This window comes from Stegodyphus dumicola, chromosome 5, assembly GCF_044657685.1.
Source record: "Stegodyphus dumicola isolate Sdum_Otavi_A_Nest chromosome 5, ASM4465768v1".
In the NCBI taxonomy this organism is placed as follows: Eukaryota; Metazoa; Arthropoda; class Arachnida; order Araneae; family Eresidae; genus Stegodyphus; species Stegodyphus dumicola.
This window is the reverse complement of record NC_140772.1, coordinates 144,084,805-144,106,360: the sequence shown is the minus strand read 5'-3', so window position 1 is coordinate 144,106,360 and position 21,556 is coordinate 144,084,805. Positions and strand designations below refer to the sequence as shown.

The 21,556-nt window shown below is 32.9% G+C and overlaps 1 protein-coding gene across 4 annotated transcripts in view; it reads left to right on the top strand.

Moving 5' to 3' along the window:
* Window positions 1–513: 513 nt before the first annotated feature.
* LOC118205713 (uncharacterized) overlaps window positions 514–21,556 on the top strand; it is a 260,563-nt gene continuing 239,520 nt past the window's right edge. For all 4 annotated transcript variants that reach the window (XM_085817148.1, XM_085817147.1, XM_085817146.1 and 1 more), the window contains exons 1-3: window positions 514–718; window positions 2,031–2,103; window positions 10,641–10,729. In XM_085817148.1, coding sequence (XP_085673274.1) covers window positions 566–718; window positions 2,031–2,103; window positions 10,641–10,729 — 315 coding nt within the window. In that variant the 5' untranslated portion in view covers window positions 514–565. The remainder of the gene's footprint in view (window positions 719–2,030; window positions 2,104–10,640; window positions 10,730–21,556) is intronic.

Below are 21,556 nucleotides of genomic sequence, written 5' to 3'. Positions count from 1 at the left end.
TGTTCATTTCCATTTATTATAGAAACCTACTTTAGACAGAAAAGAAAGGGGTAAATAACTTTACCTTCTTTTCTGTAACTTAAATATACTGCCATTCTTTTGTAATTTTAGAAATTTCTATTTAACTTCAATATAAAAATGGCCTGCTTCCATGTACGAATTGCAGATGTACATTAATTTCGCTTAAGTTATCAGTAATATTTAATCAATTTCCAATTTACTACTTGTTAATAAGCTTACGATAAGTGTTCTCTGTCATTTACTATAATTAATATTCAGATTTGCATTTTCTGATAAGTTATATAAATTGATCAGGTATCATATAACTGTTTGGAGTACTAAATAGGCTTGAATTCTTTATTCTCAAGCTTTAAATTATTGCGCCTTAAAGTTCTACAGTCACTATTGTACTCCGGAACGAAACAGGCTCTGTTGGATGTCTATTGCATTAAGGTTGACTATTGCATTATGGTTGACTGCAGCGTCCTCTATAAATTTTTAAAGCGACGAAAAGTAGTAATATGTTTACCTCTGTTTGTATCTTACGTATGGTGGTAAACAAATTATGGCGGCAAATCCAGTCCATGAAAAGAAAATGCCCCCAAAATTTTATAAAAATTGTCCTCAAGCAATATTAAAAGTGATTCCAAAAGAATGCGATAAATTAACGTTTTCCGAGCTATCTCCTGGAGAAAATTTTGACAATAAGGCTATTGTCGTATGTGTTTCCTCTAATTTTTTTGGCTTAAATGTAGAAACGAAAACTTCAACTAAAATTTGTGATATGTTATTTGAAGGATTAATTGTTATGATGTAAAATTAACTGTTATATTTTGCAGCTTTCTGAGTGCGTAATTTCGGTATCTTAATTTAGACGTTTTATTATTGTAGGGGCCATTCACCTTTATATAGAGAGAGATAGATACTTTTTTATGAGTCGGGTTTAACGATTCATGTTGTAGCGGAAACGTTTTCTTCGCAAAAAGATGCTGATGAATAAAATTTCCTGAATTTTACCTAGAATACACGTAACTTCATACATTAAAATAAGATTTTATCAATCAGAGATGATTACTTCGTAGCCATCAGGTTCTTTTCTGTTGTTCCCGACCCCAGATTGTTAATGAAAATTTATTATTACTAACTGTGAATCTCCAAATAAAGTATATTTTCATATCTTTGACAAGACCGTCTTTAGAACTTGAAAGTGTCAATACCCTAATGAAAATAGTCTTTAATGAAATTTATTACAATTTAAGGCCATTACTATTTTGTAAAAAATGTATTTAAAATGACTCTGAATTTCTCACAGATGTAATTTCATTTATGGTTCCTATTTTGTTTTTCCTGCAAAACTGTGTATAAAGATAATTTAAAATAAATATTAATACTTTCTTAAAATAATCGGGGAAGTGTAGAATCACCCACTGCTTCGCACGTTTCTCAAAATCGCCAACTTGAAAATAACAAGTCAAAGCATTGCACACACTTTGATATCCATGTTACAGATCGACCTATTTTCACCTAAAAAAAATATCGGAGAATTGCACAAATTTGTCATTGCGCACTCTCTTGACTTTGTCTATGTACACATCGGTACATACCATATAAGTGGGCGATTCAGCATCAACTTGAAAATAACAAGTCAAAGAATTGCTCAAACTCAGTATCTTGTACACATCGACCTATTTTCACTTTAAAAAAATTAGAGAATTGCACAAACTTGGCATTATGCAGGCCCTTATCTTTGTCCATGTACATACATGTCATACAAGAGGGTGATTCTGCATTTTACCCAATAATCCATATTTATTTCATGTTACCATCATATAATCTTAAATGTTCTGTAAACAGAGTATTACCATGACCATGACATTATCACTGATCTTAAATTGGCCCTCATGTATATAAAAATTGGTCACCATCATTACAGATTGTGAAAACTCTATTTTATTTCATATATTAAATATGCATGTGTAATAGTCTAAAAATTATGACTTATTTAAACATTAATATTTTCTATTTTTCAGGGGAAAATAATCAGTGTGAATCCTGTTTTCAAAAGGCCAACTGGTTATGGAAGGAAACTTGTTATCATGGATGGTAAAACTGCATTTAATTACTTGAACTATCCTTGAATTTTAACTGTTTTTAGTTCTGAATTAGCTGACAAAAATGCAAAATACAATGTAAAGTCTGAGATCTGGAATCATTGGGACTTCTGGATTTTAAATCAGTGAAAATCTAGAGAAATGGCATTCAGATATGGCAACATTTGAGCTTTACTTATTACCGTATTTGACGGCATATAAGACACACTCTTTTTTCCTAAATTTGGTCTCAAAAAAGTTATCTGCGTCTAATACGTGAAGGACACCGGTTAACTTTCAATACTGAATGCTATTTTTAGCCCAGATAAAGATCTAGACACACATAACTTTTTCTACATCTACATGTGTGTGGCCTTCTAAATAAGGGTGTGTCTTATATGCCAATGTGTCTCATATGCCGTCAAATACGGTATTTAGATCAGAATAGAAAATAGCTGTTCCCTCATAACAGCTCAGAGACTGAAAGTGTTATCCTGGGAAACATCAATACAAGTAGATATCAATGAGTTTCTTTAGCCAGCAGATGTTTGAAATTGACTTGCAGAAATTTCAGTTAGTCTGGAGAAAAATCGCATTTATAACTCATATAACTCACCTTTCTTTTAAGTGTTGCATTAATCACTTGCACTACGACTAAACTTCACGGTTGCGCTGCCGTGCGCTACAATATAACAAGCAGTAAAGTGTCTCATTTATGCAGCTCCGTGTCTGCGAGTGCAATCCAGAGCTGTAACTCGAGAAATAAACAATTTTGTTGTTAGGCGACTTGTGCACCACGTTATTTTCATTTTTGCAATAAATACCCATCGACGTGGTGTTCACGTCGCTCGCGGTTTGAGACAAAAGCATCTCGACGTGCTTGGCACGTCTTTTTAGCGCAAGTGGTTAACTGTTCTTAAACTTTGCAAGCTGGAAGAAAATATTTTTATATTATTTACTTATTTTTTAATTTATTGGCTGGTGGAATAGGTATTAAACGTTTGGATTTCAGATTACTGTATGAATAAATAATATGAACACTTCAGATTACACTATATACCTCAGTAAAGAGTTTACCGTTAAAAATTCCCAAAAATTTTTAAATGTAAAATATTGTAAATATGTTTGGTATTCTTAGAAAGGTGATCTGTGAATATAATGAAATCCAAAAGAAATGGTAATATTTCTTTACTAAACCAGACAAAAAGCAGCGTGTAAATAAATAAATAAATACAAAGAAATTTTACATACTTACTTTTATTGCATTACTAGATTATTAAATTATAAATATTATCAAAAGAATGCACTGATGTGGCTCTAAAGAGGACCAAGTCATATCACTCAATGGTCGTCATTATACTTTAAAAACATTAAAATACAGTTCAAGGAATCCTATTTGATATCTGTTGATTGAAGCAATTCTATTTCACTTTTGTCAATGGTCATCATTTTACTGCTATAATCAGATGTAAAACAATGTTGATAACAATATCTATTTTTCATTTACGCAAAGTCCTGATGTCTCTCAATGTGGCCAGAAATTTGTTCTCCTTTTTGTCAGATTGCCATCTTAATTCAGCAAGGTGGCAGGCCAACATCATAATACTTGTTTTCATATTCCATACAATAATTAAGATGATATCACAGACATTCTTTCAGAGTGTTGGCATCAATAATATTGATTAGATTTTAAAAGTCAATTTAGTCTTGAGAAGTATTGTATGCGAGATCTCATAAATGGAAAATTTAAGATCCCTTGTTTTATGTAGTGGTAACACATTACTTTAAACATAGGGACTGATTAAATTTGAAAGATAAATCGAAGATTTTATAATTTGCTATATACAGTCAAAAGTTGTTAATTCGGACACCCATAATCCGGAATTATCTATAATCCGGACCTCAAAGCTACAAATTTTCTGCGCATGCATCGCATTGACCTTTACGGCTGCGAATATGCGTGTGCGCGTGCGCAAAATACGTTTACGAATGCGCATTTAATGTATAACAGATGGTATAAGCTAAGCTAAAATTATCTAATTCAGTTAACCGCTTCCCTTACACATTTGAAAAAATTGCAAAAAATCATCACATTTTTTTATTTTATTATTAAATACTAGGAATTGAAACAAAACAAAATATATAGGTTTTAAGTTGAATTTTTAATTTTTTACAGGTGTAAAAGCATTTAGTTTTTATATTAGTTTACTATCCCGAGTTATCTCCAAATAAAAAAAAAAAAATAAATATTAGTTGTTGTATGAGAGATTTTGAAACAAGGGACAACACAAAGTGATATCTAGCATTTTATACACTGGTAATCTGGTCTCTTTTCTTACTGGCTTACCTCTGGAATCTCTTTTGCGGGAGCACAGAGGACACTGTCTCATTGGATTTGATTTTTTTTTCAGTAGCAGGAATAACATCTGAAAAATGCCTTGAGGTTATAATCACTATCTAAAAAATCATCGCTTTCGCTATCTTGCATCATCACCATTATTTTACTTTTTTCAACGCAACTATCATTCTTTACACATTACTAATCCACAAGCCGACATATACTAGACAATAGGGAAAACACATGACCAGTCTTGCCAAAAGAACCACAAAACCATCAAAAATTGGCAAATTGCCAATAAAAGCTGAATATTTCCTTTCATTTCCACCAAGCCGAGTGAAACCGTGATAAAACAAATCGTACTGACAAATTCTGCTTTGCCCGAGTTTTCTCGGGATAATAATTAACTGCAATATATACAAACTCGGGATAATCAGGCAAGCGGTTAATGTTGCAAATTGCATTGTTCCTTAATCTTCGAATTGGATCCGGCTTATTATTTTTTGCAGACCGTTAGAGCAATTTTATAAAAGTAAGCTTGAACTTTCTATTATGTCAGATAGAATTTCTGATATATATTTAATAATATGTAAAGGATCTACAAAGCAAAAGTATGTTTCGAAGTCCATTAAACAAAAAGTAGAATTGCTGCAAAAAAGGGATAAAGGCATATTCTTTGTTTATCTAACCATTCCGAAATCTGTTTATCAATTTCACGCTGCTCTGCGGCAGACGCCGCTGTGGGCAATGAATTGGAAGTTGATCTGTCAGCACTATCCTTATCTTCAGGGCAGATGTTTTTATTTTATTTGGCGTATAATTCCTTACTAAATATAGTATTTCATCTCTATGTACTCCGTCTTTGATATGATTTAAATCAAATTCCTTGTCATTATAATTCGCTTCCGATAGCGAAGAAACTGTCTCAGAGGTTATTGAAAACGAAAAAATTTCAATTGACAAATTAGTCAGTATTCTCGACACAGCAATTATAGGACTTGAACAGCGGAACTTTGTAAATGAACAAGAAATTATGTCTGTATTTAGAATTAAAGAGAAAGTATTATCACATAAACAAACGAAGCAACTTAAACAACTTACATTGAAAGAAATTTTTAATAAAGTAAACAAATAAATATTAAGCTTTTTTTTTTGTAAATTTTGATATTCTTCAGATCATAATTGTTCTTTATTTCATAAATTACAGTTTCATATTTTTAATTTTATAATTTCTGCATGCCATCTTACCATATTTAAACTGATGATCTATAATCCGGAAAAATTGATAATGCTGAATCGCCGAAGTCCCGACGAGTCCGGATTAACGACTTACTGACTGTACTGAAAATTTGTTTTGTGTGAAGATGTGGAAAAAATAAATTTAAGATCTTATATTTTCTTTAATGACACCAATGAATTGCTTCTGGTTCTTTCCTATTCCTTGGTTCCTTACCAAGAATTGCTTCTGGTTATCCAATTTCCAATGCATAATGATATCTACATATTTCATTTTGCCAGATCAAGGTTATAGATATTAAATTTTAACATTAAATCTCCTTCAAGATGTAAAACTAAGAGACTGCTTTGTATTGAAACTTTTGGTTAATCTTTGGATTATGGTAACTTGGCGATTTTTTGGCAAAAATTTGGTGACCAACCATGCTACAGCAACCTGCTAGTTTTGTTTTGGATGCCATTTTGTTTTCACAAAGTAAAGGCATTTTTTTTTTTACTCAGACGAAGATTAGGTGCAAAATTGGGAGAAAGTGCAGAATCACCCACTGCTTGCCGCCTTTTTAAGAATTGCAAATGCATGGTATCATCCATGTACATGTCGACCTATTTTCACTTAAAAAAAGTCATTCCAGAATTGCACAAAAATGCCATTGAGCACACTCTTGACTTTATCCATGTACACTGCTTAAGTCCTAGCTAGTAACCTTTATCGCCTTACCAAAATGTTGCCAACTACCTGTTACCATATTCCAAAGATTTGCCAAACTTTTATTTTTAATCTTTCATTTTATAATGAAATTTTTAGAATTTTTATAACCTTTAACAAATTTATCAAATAATTTGACTTAGTAGAATACATTAGAGAATGTTCAATACTTAAAAACAAATTATATTGTTAACATGGCTTATTCGCAGTCCTAACCATGATTTTATAACTCACTAAAACAAATCTTAACACCTTTTTCTTTTACTTCAGAAACAAAATCTGCACCAAACTGATGTTGCTTTTATGACTAATTTTAAAACAGTCACTTACTTTCGTAATCATTATTACAACAGAAACATCCCAAATTAGTGCTTTTATGACTAATTTTAAAACAGTCACTTACTTTCGTAATCATTATTACAACAGAAACATCTCAAATTAGTGCTTTTATGAATTTATCATGTCGTTTGTCTTAAATGATTAAAAGCCAGCTGCCATATCCTTGGGCCTAGGCTTGAATCCCTAAGATGGCATGGAAGTTATAATATCTTTATAATATAGCAGTTAAAATACAGAGTTTAAAAAAAAGGCTTCAAAAAGAATCTCCAGATTTGAATTATATATATTATGAAAAATACTGAACATGAAACTTAACGATTAATTTTATATTGCATGGCTAATCATGAAGTCTTTTTACAAATTAAATTAAAGGTGCTAAATTAGTCCACCTTCAGATGCACAACATATGTCAATATGATAGTTTTTAATTCATCCCAAACTGAGCATATCTTCATCCACTGCTTCAATGACTGTTTTTATACTTGTCTTCAGTTCAGCTAATATAGCTAGAAGTGGAGTCACAAGGCACATAAACAGAGTCTTTTGTAAACCTTTATAAGAGGAAATCGCACATTGAGAAGTCAAATGATCGTGGACACCAGTGATGTTTAATAGAATGGTCAGGTAGCAGGCGGCCGATCTACTGTTGAGTAATATGATTGTAAAAAATTCTCCAACCTTCAGTGTGGTGGGGCCCCATCCTGCTGGTTTTGCAATTGTTTATAACAATCCAAATTGTTTATACCATCCTGTAAGCTTGAAGGATGTGACTTGTGTTAGTTCTTATAAGATGACTCCATGTTGCTAAACAATCACTTTATTAACAGAACTATTCATTAAATTGGTGAAGCTTCTGCACGATACTTGAATCTTTCAGGACCCCAAGTAAAGGCAATATGTGTCTTCAGCTGGTCGTGCTTTCAGCTATTACGAAACGGGATGTCAGCTGGAGGCATGTGCAGCCAAACATAAGACAACCACAGCATATAACCCCATTGACACAGTCACAACATAAAAGGGCTTGATTGCAAGATTCTAATTTAAAGTATGTGCATTCCAATAAAAGTTATACTTTAAAATGTATATGTAAAATAAAATACAGGATATATAAATAGTGATATGCAAGTAATAACATACTCAAAATTCTAATTGAAATATATAACAATACAATGCATATCATAAATAAAAATAATGAAATAAGAATTTTAAGCAATACCCAAGCATATAACCTCATTCCTCAAAAAATAATTAAAAATACCTTAAAAAAAGCTGACGTTAGCCTTACCAATTTTAGATTTTTTGAGTTAGATAATGATATTTTATACTTAAAGCCCAATGAGACGACATAAAGTGGATGGCTGATTCTGAGAATCTAATGTATAAATGTACAGATAATTCTTGTCAGTACGTTTTCTTTCCTCCAAAAAATTTTGGCACAATACTTTTAATACTATTGTTTAAATAGTTTTAAATTACTTTGATGTCCAATTCTACTCCTGTTATTAACAAACGGGCCTTTTCGTTTCGTGAAGCTTGATCGCCGTCTGGCTTGAAGAATTACGACTTTTATTAACAAATGACTGTTTTTTCCCATTTTTATCTTACTTTTGTGGCCATGTTAAGTAATTTTCGCTGAATTAGCCATTTTCACTTTTTGCGACAGTCCTTCTTCTTAAAACAACTTGACAGACACCATTTTGAACTTTTCCCATGTCTTTTGCCCCCTATAGCTTTTGGGTGGGTTTCCGCCAACGGACAGTCTTTTGACATTGGCTGTAGCCCAGTGATTTTGTTTCCTCCTTCTTACGTCATAGGACAAGTTGGAGAGCGTTGAAAAGCACGGAGGGGAATTACAACCCCTTTTTGTTTTTACTCCACGATAGAGAAGACAGCATTGCCACAGGTCTGTTTTTTTTTTTTTTTTTTTTTAAATTTTCTTGGTCTTAGCAAGACCCACGCTGTTAGTTTTTATTTTTTCCTTATTGCTTTAAATTTAATTTCAGATTCATTTATAAAGTTTTAATTCTTTAAGCTTGCAGGTCCAGCCTGTACGTTATTGTATATTTTGATTAATAGACCACTATTTATTTTTATTTTTATTTTTATTTTTATTTTTATTATTGCTGTACATCGGAGTTGCATTTACATTTTTTACACCTTAATGTGTCAATTTGTGCGGACGCGTTGGGAAATTGGAACAGAGAATTGAGACTAAAAAAATTTTTTTAGGACAGTTTATTTAATTAATTAAAAAATTTTGTAACTCAAAGTTTCAATTGTCTGTTTCGGCGAAACGCATAATGGAGTTAGCTTGTTTTGACGTTTACCCAGAAATTTCCCTTGAAAAGCCAGGCTGGACCTCGAAATGTGCTAATTTACCATTTTCCGCTTTTTAATTTTTATATGTTTTAATTTTTTTATATGTTTTAACTTGTTCCATCGATTGGTTTTTTACTGTGTTTTATTTTTTGCCTTTAACTTGTTTCCAACGATTAGTATTTTACTGTGTTTTATAATTTACTTTTTATTTCACATGTAGCCTAATATTTCACCTCATTCAATGTCATTGTTTTTTAAAAAAAACTGTGTTGAACTTTTTCTTGGAGCCACAGCTCCTGGTAACTTTATGGCGAGCTAACTACAATTTTTCTCCTCATTTCCTTAATTTTGCAGCATATTGTGCAAAAGATTTTGACCAAAATTGGTCTTTTTAGTATTGTACTTACGATCTAGCTTATAATATATATATATATATATATATATATATACATTCCAACAATATATATCCTGGTTTTAAGCAATCAATTTAAAGTATAATGTGTTTGTTAGTTACTCCAATAATAAAATTTTTCTCCATCCATTTAACGATGTCATGAGGTCCAGTGTAAGGTGGAGTTAGAGGAGGTTTAACAGAATCAATCCGTAGAAATACATGAGAACAGGTTTGGGGTCCCGGGTGTACATAAATTGATGGTTGAACATGCGTAGAGGTTGGAACCGGTCTTATGAATGCAAGACTGATCGAAGCTGTGAAACATAAGATAGTACAGTAACATTTAGCATATCTTAAGGGTTGTAATCGTAAACAAGTTCAGCATAAGTAGCATTTATATCTTTTTTAATGGCAGATCTGATACCTAACAAAGCTATAGCAGAATTTCAGTCCATTTTGGATTGTTATGAGCCATTATTGCACTTTTAAGCTGTCTATGAAATCTTACAGTTGGCCCCATAGTAAGTAGCATTTTGAATGCGATGTGTACTGAAAACCTTTGTTAAATCCTTAAATAAGTGAGATTCAAAATTTCAGCCTTGATCAGTTGTTATTGATACAGGGCAGTAGGTTTAACTTGTGGCCATCTGTTAAACCGGTCAGTAAGTGTTACTGAGGTATTAAGTGTACCTCAGTAACTGTAACTCAGTTTACATTTTGAGGTTCTGTTTTCCTCTGTAACATGTTTCCATTGTCATTATCTTAGAACCTATCTTTTTACTCACTGTATATGGTTCATATGTGTTATTAGGAAAATAAAGTTTGGTGTTGAGGAATTAAATGGCATGTTAATGTCCCAGTACTTGATAATTTTTGAGACACTTGTAAGTTTTTTTTTTGTAAATTTCTGCTGAAATAGTTATTTAAGAGGGCCATCATGTTCTTTTAATGGACTTCCATATGCTCCCAAACTTATCCTTATTCAAATACATGCTCTATCATTGGTTCCCTAATTTGAATAAGATATAATATCCCAATATAAGATTCTGTTCTTAATTTTAACTTCACTTATTTTGGTAACTTTGTGTTTACAAAATAAGAATCCTCTTTTTTTTCTATTATTTGTGTCTGCCTATTTATGTATTGTACATTAATGTATTGTTTCATTAAATTTTATGTGTTGCATGTAGTTTAAACACTATTTTGGGTTACTTTTAGCTCTTGCAGATGATGATGAAAATCAGAAGAGACTGACTATTTTCTTGTTCAATCAGTTTGCTCAAGATTCAAATGCTGCTGAACCTGAGGTTTATTAATATAATTAATATTCTCTGTATTTTTTGTTTTTGATTTTGAAAATAGTGCATCTTAATTTAAATAAACATGAAAATGCTTAGTATTTTACAAAATAGAAATTAATACATATATTCTCTGTATTTTTTGTTTTTGATTTTGAAAATAGTGCATCTTAATTTAAATAAACATGAAAATGCTTAGTATTTTACAAAATAGAAATTAATACATAGCAAGCAATTATATACTATATCAAATTATTCATTTTTTAACTAAGCTCATCTATTTAGAAGCAAACTAAGGGATAAACTGATGATATATTTATAAATGAAAATTAAGAAATAGACCCCTGATTCAGGTGCTACTGAACCTGTGGTTTATTAATATTATTGGTATTCTCTGTATTTTTTTTTCTTTTAATTTTGAAAGTAGTTCATCTGAAATTAAGCAAAATTAAACATGAAAATCCTGAATATTTTACAAAATGAAAGTTAATAGATGACAAGCAATTAGAACACTAAAATTATTTATGTTTTTTTACTAAGCTTAACTATTTAGAAGCAAACTGCGAGGTAAACTGGTGACATATTTCTCAAAGAAAATTAAGAAACAGACTTTTTTAAAATAAAAATTAAGAAATATACCAAATTTTGTATTTTTGATTCTTTTGTGATTGTTTGTATTGTCATGATCCCAGAAGCATATTCAAATTCATTTTTTCATTTGTTAATGAAATGTTTTTGTTATTTCATTTAATTATTGTTTATGAATGTGATTGATGAATCATGATAATAAATTAATTTGATTTCATTTGATATTTGTTAATAGTATGTATAAAATCAATATACTATATATAAATTCAATTAACAAGTATAATATGATTTTATAGATATATATATAAATTTAATACAAGATATAGAAATCTATATAGAGAACAGTTTTCTTTTTATATGTATATTTATATACGTAAATGTATTATCAGCCCAACCTCTGAGTGGGATTGGACTGATAAAGACACAGATTATTTTAACCCGTGAGCTTATGCAGCGAGTATTTTTGACCCGATGTTTCCTATTGTGGTTTTCAGATATTTTAGGAATTTCTTAAAACTTGCATCTGTCACTTCCAGTACCTTATTGGGTAGTCTAGTAAGAAGGATTCCTTGGAACAAAAACTTTAAAAACAAATTTCTTTTTATATAGGGGTAGTGAGTCTGGGTCAGTTTTACCTATTGCCTGTGCTAATGTTCTGCTGTCATTTTATATTATGAATTTGATTGAGCATGAATAGAAACAGCAGAGGCTGCAAGATCTTCTCGCAGATGCTTCGCCAGGAAGGGAAACTGATGTGAAATATAGTTGTCATGTGAGAAAAGAATTTAATAGATTAGCCCCAATAAGAAACGTTTTTGGCAGAATAGGTAATTTTGAAAAACTGTATTGTATATCTGAGTATTGACTGAAAACTGGAACTGTTTTGCAGGAGATGAAAGTTTTGCCAACACATTGAGAGCAAACCAGCAAAATATGGTATAAAAATTTTTGCACCGAGTAATTATTATACTATCTATAAGTTCAACAGTAAAACCAATCGTTGGTCACACCGAAATTATTTGAAGGAACTTGCTGTTAACTTAATACAGGAAGATCTTCTTGATAGATCAGAGAACACAAATATACCAGAGAGTAGTAGAAATAGCACTAAAAAGGCTCTAGATTTACAAGGTGACAGACTGGTGAAATTCAAAGAAATCTCTAACTCGTCATTGATGTGAAGATTGTCAAAAAAAATCTGATCGAAAGGCTTCACCTGTTTGTGAAGAATGCAATAAATCATTGTGCAAAACTCATTCATTATGTGCTTGAATGGTTTTACAAAAAAAGAAAAAAAATGCTAAAAATTATTTCAGTGAATTAAGAAAAAAGGTAATTTTACCAAGAAAATTTAATAAATCTGCCAACTGAATGTGAATGCTCAATAATTTAATTCATTTTTACTCAACATTTTCCAATGCAAACAGGGTTAAAATTGTTCATTTTATTATTTCAGCATCGTTGTTTTTCTTAGATTAATTTTAAGTTTTAAACTTTAACTTTTCTTGTTTCCACAACAGTCTGATTTATTTACTTCTTTTGTTGCACCAAATCCCTGATGACAATGTACTGAAACATATAAATTTCTTCTTTAATTTTTGGTTTTGACATGTTTTCTTTCTTTATATTTCAGTTTGCCAGTGTGCTTCTGATTTTTTTCCCTTAATTTTTTGTTTTTGCGTATATTTATTTTGAATTGAATATGATGCATATGGATATTTGCATATGTTTATTTTGAATTTTAAGCATATTATTTATTTTGCATTGTGTATGTGTCAGTCTTGGTAACAATTGTGCAAGATATTTTTTCAACAATTGTGCAAGTCATTTCAATAAATATTTTCAGTTTATTACATATATATAAAAAACAAAGAATTTTCGGTGCTCTTAAATATATATGTACGTATATAAGTGTGTACACACTCAGGTACATTGTGCCAAAAAAAAAAAAATGGGACAGTTCTATATCTCCCGTTCTATTGGGTCGATTGCCAAAATTCAGATTGCGTTCTTCATGTATCGAAAGCGCGACTTGGGATGTATATTAAATTTATATATAGCATTGTTCCAACATAAGTATTTTGACAAAAAATCAGATTTTTCTGAAATATCATACCAATTTTTTTCCATATTTCAATTCTACGACTCAAATTATGCTAGATATTAAATTTTGCAAAATTTGTCACGAAATTTACAGAGAAATTCAAAAATTTATCTTGCCACAATTTTTTCAGTTTACGCCAAGAATAATTCACTTGGCGAACTTCTTAATATATGACAACCAATCTTTTTTCCCCTCCCATTATGCCGAAGCAGGAAAAAAGGTATCTTGTTCCTACCTTTTTACATTGTGCATGAGCGGAAAAAAAGTCGCATTGTTCCTACTTTCAAATAACTAATGTCTAAACCACATTTGGTGTTTTAATGTCTAAATGTCTCAATGTCTAAATGTTAATTTTGGCCGCCATCAAAAAAATTATTAGGCTTAGAGCACTTAAACAACTTTAAAATTGTTGATAATTCTAAAAATATTGCATACAGATTTACTAAAGGCATAAAAACCTTAACCGGAAGATAAGAACAACATAATTCAATCATTTTTAAAGCAAAAAATGTACAATTTACAAATATATAAGAGTAAAGAAACTGAGATCACCAAGCCAGGTATTAGAGTGGACATATACAAGGTGTGTTCGAAAAGTTCGGTGAATTTTACCATAAAAAAAAAAAGGAAACAAGAGAAACAAGCAAAATAGCTTTACTGGCCTTCAAAGTATTCGCCATTAGCAACAATACACTTTTGACATCGGGTGTAGAATTGTTGGAAATTATCTACAAACGCTTCTTTCGGTATGGCTCGAAGCACAGTTGTCACATGTTGTTGGATCTCAGTAATGTCGGAAAAGTGTTGGCCTTTCAGAACTCCTTTGAGGTGGGGAAACAGGAAGAAGTCTGTGTGATCCAAAACTGGCACCTGGTGCCTGTCGAGGAATTGGGTTACACAGATCGCAGTGTGCGGCCGGGCGTTGTTATGGAGCAGATTCCACTGTCCATTCGGTACTGTGGCCGAATCCAGCGTATGCATAGCAGCAGCTGTTTCAAAACCCTTTCTTAGTATTCTGCATTGATGGTTGTAGCCGCGGGTACAAATTCACGATGGAACAAACCCTTACTGTCGAAAAAGACGATCAACAACGTCTTGATCCTGGATTGTGTCAAACGACTTTTTTTGGGGAGGGGGGTGACGACGTTGAACACCATGCCATGGATTGCCGCTTGGTCTCTGGATCGTATTGATAGCACCACGACTCATCCCATGTAATTATTGTTTCCAAGAATTGCGGATTCCGGTCACACATGTCGATAAAATCTCCAGAGGTTTCCATCCGGTAATGCTTTTCCTCGTCTGACAGCGAGTACGGTACAAACCGGGCGCATATCTTATGCTTATGCAAATGTTTGTGCACAATGGTGCTCACACTGTTTTGGCTTATCTGCAATTCGCCAGCTATCATTCTTAAAGATAGTCGTCGATCTGCCGCAAGAATCCGTCGAACTCGTTCCACATTGTCTGGAGTTGTGCTTGTTGTAGGGCACCCCGACCGCAGCTCATCTTTGACATCCTCCTTTCCATCTGTAAAGCGTTTAAAACGCTCATAAACACACTTTTTACTCACTGCTTCCTGACAGTAAACTTTCGTTAACATGTCGTGTCTGCATTGCCGTTTTGCCTAACTTGAAGCAAAACTTATGTTTATGCGTTACTCCATGTCAAACTGACTGTGTTAAACTGCTCATAGCGTGCGCTTCCTCTTATCTGTCGTAAAATGGCCGTTAGATGGCTCAAGATGACATTTCTCTCACTGCGTCTGTGTGAGTGCAAGATCCTAACCAGCGCGGTTTTTTAATTATGAGACCAATCACCGAGCTTTTCGAACACAACTTGTATATATAAATATATTTATTTACGTTTGGCGTGGCCGATTACAACCAAAATACGAGGTTCACATCTACATGTTATAGTAGTCCTATATACAAAATTTCAACGTTCTGAGGCTACTCGTTTTTTAGTTATGTGAGATACGTACATACGTACGCACAGACGCCACGAAAAATTCTCTTTTGAATTTATTTAAAATCAGTTTTATAATTTTTTGGGGATAAAAAGTTCCTTTATTCTGTCCTTACTTGTGGATGTCCCGCAAAAACATAGTTAAATTGCATTTGAAAGCGGTCAAAATGGATATTTTCATTGAAATATGCTGCTTGAAACTTTTCGCGATTACAATACAGTCAAAAGTCGTTAATCCGGACGCCCATAATCCGGAATGATCTATAATCCGGACCTCAAAGCTACAAACTTTCTGCGCATGCATCAGTGCATAATGTGTTCACGCATGCGAATATGCATTTACGCATGCGCATAATACGTATGATGGACAGTATAAGCTAAGCTAAAATTATCTACATGTCTATTTCAGGTAATGTTGCAGATTGCATTGTTCTTTAATCTTCGAATTGGATCCGGCTTATTATTTTTTGCAGACTGTTAGAGCAATTTTATAAAAGCAAGCTTAAACTTTCGATTATGTCAAATAGAATTTCCGATGTTGGAGCTGCCAAAGGATCTACAAAGTGAAAGCATGTTTCGATGTCCATCAAAGAAAATATGGAATTGCTGCAAAAAATGGATAAAGGCATATCCTTTGTTTCTCTAACCATTCCGAAATCTATTTATCAATTTCACGCTGCTCTGCGGGGAAGGGGAACGTTGCGGCGCGCAATGAACTGGAAGTTGATCTGTCAGCACTATCCTTATCTTCAGGGCAGATGTTTTTATTTTTTTCGGCTTATAATTCATTACTAAATGTAGTATTTCATCTTGATGTACTCTGTCTTTGATATGATTTAAATCAAATTAATTATAAATATCACGAATACACATCAAATAGTTTTCTGGTTGCAATTTTCTAATTTCGTGTATGTGTAATGTATGCTTTACGGATGCGCGCGTTGAAAGAAATTTTGAATAAAGTAAACAAATAAATATTAAGCTTTTTTTTTTTTTTTTTTTTTTTTTTTGTTGTAAATTTTGATATTCTTTAGATCATAATTGCTCTTTGTTTCATAAATTACTGTTTCATATTTTTAATTTTATAATTTCTGCATGCCATCTTACTAGATTTAAACTGATGATTTATAATCCGGAATCGCTGAAGTCCCGACGAGTCTGAATGAAAGACTTCTGACTGTACTTCCTTTTTACTTCGTACAAGGAAGTAAAAATGGGTGAATTTTATTTGGAAAAAACTTGAATTTCAAAATGTGAAAGGAAGCATCAAATATGTTTAATAAAAAAGAGAGATTAATAAATATACACTCTTTTGCAAAAAAATCGAAGTACCATGTAGGAAGTTGTTGTTTTTGATGAAATTGAATATGTTTATAGCTCATACACAGATAATAAAAAGATTAAAAAACCAAGGTTATAGTACCTGTTCATAGCTCCCAATCATCCATTGAGTGTTCAAATTAGTAGTTAGTCAAACCACCCCTAGCGGCAATGCATGCTTGAATTCGTCAAGGCAAGGAGTGGTAGAAGTTCCTAATGTCATCCTGCGACACATTCTGCCAGGCATTCATCAGTTGTCACCCCAGGTCTGCGATATTTTGTGGTGCCTGAATCTGGAGGCCTACAGTGTGCCAGACATGCTCAATTGGTAAAAGGTCTGGTGAACTTGCTGCCAAGAAAGAGTATCAACTGCACGGAGACTGCTCAGAAATATGCAAGTGGTATGTGGCTTGGCATTATCTTGTTGGAAAAGGGCCCCAGGATGGCGTGCCATGAAGGATAGTGCAACCGGCTGCAGGATGGTATCAACATATCATTGAGGTGTTAAAGATGTACGGAAGGGTGACTAAAGATGACCTGCTGTCATAAGAAATAACGCCCCACACCATCACATCAGGAGTTATGGCTGTATGCCTTTGTAAAACAAAGGCTGACTGGGATCTCAGGCTCCGTCCTTTCCAGACACAAACATGGTGGTCATCTACTTCAAGAGTGAAACAGGATTCATTGCTAAACACTATATGATGCTAGTCTGATGGCAGTCATGTTGATCGGCTGTGACACCACTACAGACGACTTCGCCCATATTGTTGTGTAAAAGGCAAATGTCTTAAAGATCTCTGTGAGCATAACTCCTCCTCAGGCAAGTGCCGTGAGGTGGTGGACAGTAAGGTATAAACATGGCTGTAGTGTAAGGTACGAGCTGCCAAGCGTCTGCCTAGAAAATCCCATACATGCTCGATGGGATTGAATAGTCAACAATGATACCGTTGGGACGGTTCGGGCCTGGCGAACAATTATCCTATCCTGCCTCGCATTTGTGCTCCTTGGCTTTCCAGAGCTTTCATTTCCTTGGCAATTTCCTTGTAGCAACCATTGCTGCCAACATCTTTGCACAGCAGTGTCTGTACGCTGCAGGTGGCGGCCTGTTGCTCAGTATGACCACTCAGCTTCACGCAACCCTACAATGCAACCACGTTTGAAGTCATTTAGTTGTCTGTAAGGTCTTCGATATCATCATAATGGTGTCTTTAGTTGCTTCTTTACGGAATTACAATGGCAGCAATAAAAAAAGATAAATTTTCCGCCTGTGTTACTGGTTTTATACTTTGCAAATTGCACGCTATGGTTGCAATTCCTGTTCATTTGCCTTGAAATTTTGATCATTTGCATGATCGATCAAGATGTTTTTGCATACCAAATTTCGTCATAATCAGAAAAGTCTTTCTTGGTGCTTTGATTTTTTTTGCAAAAGAGTGTATACCAAACTCAAATTGTAACCCCACGGCTCAATAAGCATCACTTAATGACTGCCAGAAGAAACACCGGGTAAAAAAGGACTGTAGCCTGCAGTCAATGTACTGGAATCGGGGACTAAGAATGTTGTTCCCTGAGATTTACTTTGTAATTTAAATGTGTAATTATAACGCCCTTAATTGTAATGTTTTATCTTATTTGTGTTTTGTTAATTAAAACTATTTAAGAAGGCCAGGTGAGTCTTTTGTTTATGGTAGTTTTGGTTATAGTTGGCCATCCAACATATGGCTCGAATGATTTATCCAGTTGAGAAAAAACCATGTTTAAGATTCCAGGTCATCGATTTATGTTCTTTTCCAGGTTTTAGGTATACTGTTTCCACTAGCAAAGATTATTTGAAAACTGCACGATGAAGTATCGGTTTCATCTTCACCCAAAGGTTATTTTGGACATTGCATGATTTCATCTTCACCCAAAGTTTACAAATAAGATAACAGATTTTCACTTAATAAGCAATATAAAATTCAAACTATAATGCCGTTAATACTTTAGTTGTATGGAATAAAATGTGTCTTTAAAAACAAAACAGAATCATGTATAAAGTATATATATAAGCTCTAGGTATTTCCTTTTAGATATGTTGCCCTTTAAGAATTTATATTGTCTTACATTTTTTTAAATAAATGATTTTTATTTGAATTTCCTGTGTTTTAATTCTATATTCTAACTGAAGATTAATTTTAATTTACTGGAAATCAACACGAGTTAAATTTCATTTCGGTTCTGAACGAAAAGTGTTTACGTGGTAAAATGTTATTTTTATTCTGATTGATATATGTTTCCAGTGTGAATAATTCTTTTAGGATTTTATAACTGTATTGCTATCTATGAATGAGTTGTGTATTTTGTTTTATTTTATTTTGTGAATAATATTATTAGATATTTTCTTCTCCTCATTGAGAATAGAAATGATTTAAAAGTGAAAATCATTTTCAATCTAATATATTATTTAAACTGTATCTAGTATATTATTTAAACTGTGCCACTAATGTTTTGTTTTTATGCAATAAGAATACTTATTTTGAATTAATATTTAGTTACTGATTCAGAAGTCAAACAACAAAAATCAGCGTTAATTCACAAAATTTTCACAGGACTAGTTTCGATGGTTTTACCGAACCATCATCTTCAGCTGCAAAACCGCATTTGCGGTTTTGCATTTGCGGTTTTGCAGCTGAAGATGATGGTTCGGTAAAACCATCGAAACTAATCCTGTGAAAATTTTGTGAATTAACGCTGATTTTTGTTGTTTGACTTCTGAATCAGTATTTATTCGGCGTGTTATTGTGTCTTAATTAATATTTAGTTGTCATTATTCTCAAAAGGCATTCTAAAACTTGCTGCATTTTTGATTTGTGTGTTTATAAAATTTTAAATTATTATTTCGTAATGTTTGACAACAACTTATACATCTAATTTGAGTTTTTCAAAGAGAACTACAGTCGAAAATTTATTTCTTAGAGCATTTAGAATTTTGTAGACATCATAGGCATTACTAATAAAAGATTTATCAAAGTTAAATTCTATTTTCGGGTTTTTATGTTTACTAAATCTGTGCATTTTATTGTTCATTAACAAGTATAATAATCCTTGTTAAATGTTAGTGTCATTTTTGAAGTAATCTCAGATTAATGATTTTGTTCGATGTTGTTTTTCAGATATTATGTAATTGTTAAGGGTAATTAACCATTTGACTGCTAAGCAATTCTTGCCAGATCGCACGAAAACTGCGGGACATATTTTGACTTGATGTTGTCAAATAATGGCACTGAAATACATTATTTGCATGTTTGACAAGCATATCAAACCTGGTACATAGGTCATAATTCGGATGGCCTGGTTCAAATAATAATGTATTGCCAATCAAGTGAAAAAACTTCAGAATCAGTTGAAACCCCTTGAAAACATTGTCCTAAACCATGGTATATATCGGGAACCTTCTATCCAATAACTATCAATTGTTTGCCTCCTTGTGATCCCCATTTCGAGTAAGACTGCAATAAAGGCTTTTATTTCATATATTGTTGTCGGCATCCACTTTTTTGCTCAAGAATTATTCGAAACAGTGTACGAGGCAAAAAACTGGGTAGCATATCGATTTGTTTCCCTTATGATGGTTTCAAGCAGTGATGTGGTAAAAAATAAATTGAAATATGTTATGGGTGTAGCATCGGGGGGAGGCACACATCTAGGTCCAGGAGTCTCGAAAAAATTATTTGTTGCTTTGGAAAACACATTTGTCGGAGGAATATTCGTAAAAGTTGGTGTTTTTTCTGTTTCTGAAGATGAGATAGAAGACTCACTTTCAATCCTCAGTCTTATTCTTAATGAGTTATAATAATGCTATCATTACTAGTTGTGTCTGTTCTTTCACCATCCTCAGAATCACTAGCAATCGAATCAACGTTCGAAATAATAGCCCGTGACATGGTTATTTTTTTTAAATAATATATAAAAACGGTAAAAAGTTATTTTAGAATGCGCTCGTGTTGCAAAGTACGCGTGAGGTCAGACTACGTTCACACTCATGGAGCAACAAAGACACACTGAAACTAGCAGTGCAAAAGCGCTGCGTCGCGTGTTTTGAGACAAATGAACGCAGCGCTTTTGTGCCATGTAGCAGTCAAACGGTTAAGAAATTCATAAAATTTCTGAACATATCATTTTTCTTCAAATAAATGTTGAATTTTTCAATGGACATTGAAAGTATGATAAGATGAATTTGTGGGACTAACCAGAAGAAAGTATGTGCAATGTTAGCCACAGTTCTGGGTCTTCCCATCTCAGATAATTTGAAAGTGATTCAACTCAAAGAGCTAATTATGCACATAGACAAAAATTGTATAAATTTCCAATTAAGCTAAAGTTTTGAAACATCCACTTTAGTGAATCTTCGAAGTGACGTAGGTAAACATCTGCCTGCAAAACGACATACTCAACTAAATCGCTTATTGCAAAAATTCAAGAGAACTGCTTCGAACCAGGGGAGATCCTACCCCATGTAGTGAACTCTTCTAGAATCATCCTGATTCTATACTGTTGAATGAATCATCCCAATTCAGTAAAATTTGAAGACAATCATCCTGATTCTGTGCTGTTGAATGAATCGTCCTGATTCTCTATTGTTGAATGAATCATCCCGATTGAGTGAAGTTTGGAAGAGAATTCTCCTGATTCTGTGCTGTTAAATGAATCATCTTGATTCTGTGCTGTTGAATAAATCACCCTGATTCTGGATTCTTGAATGAATCATCCTGATTCAGTGAAGGTTTGAAAAGAATCATCCTGATTCTGTGCTGTTGAATGAATCATCCTGATTCTGTATTGTTGAATGAATCATCTCGATTCAGTGAAGGTTG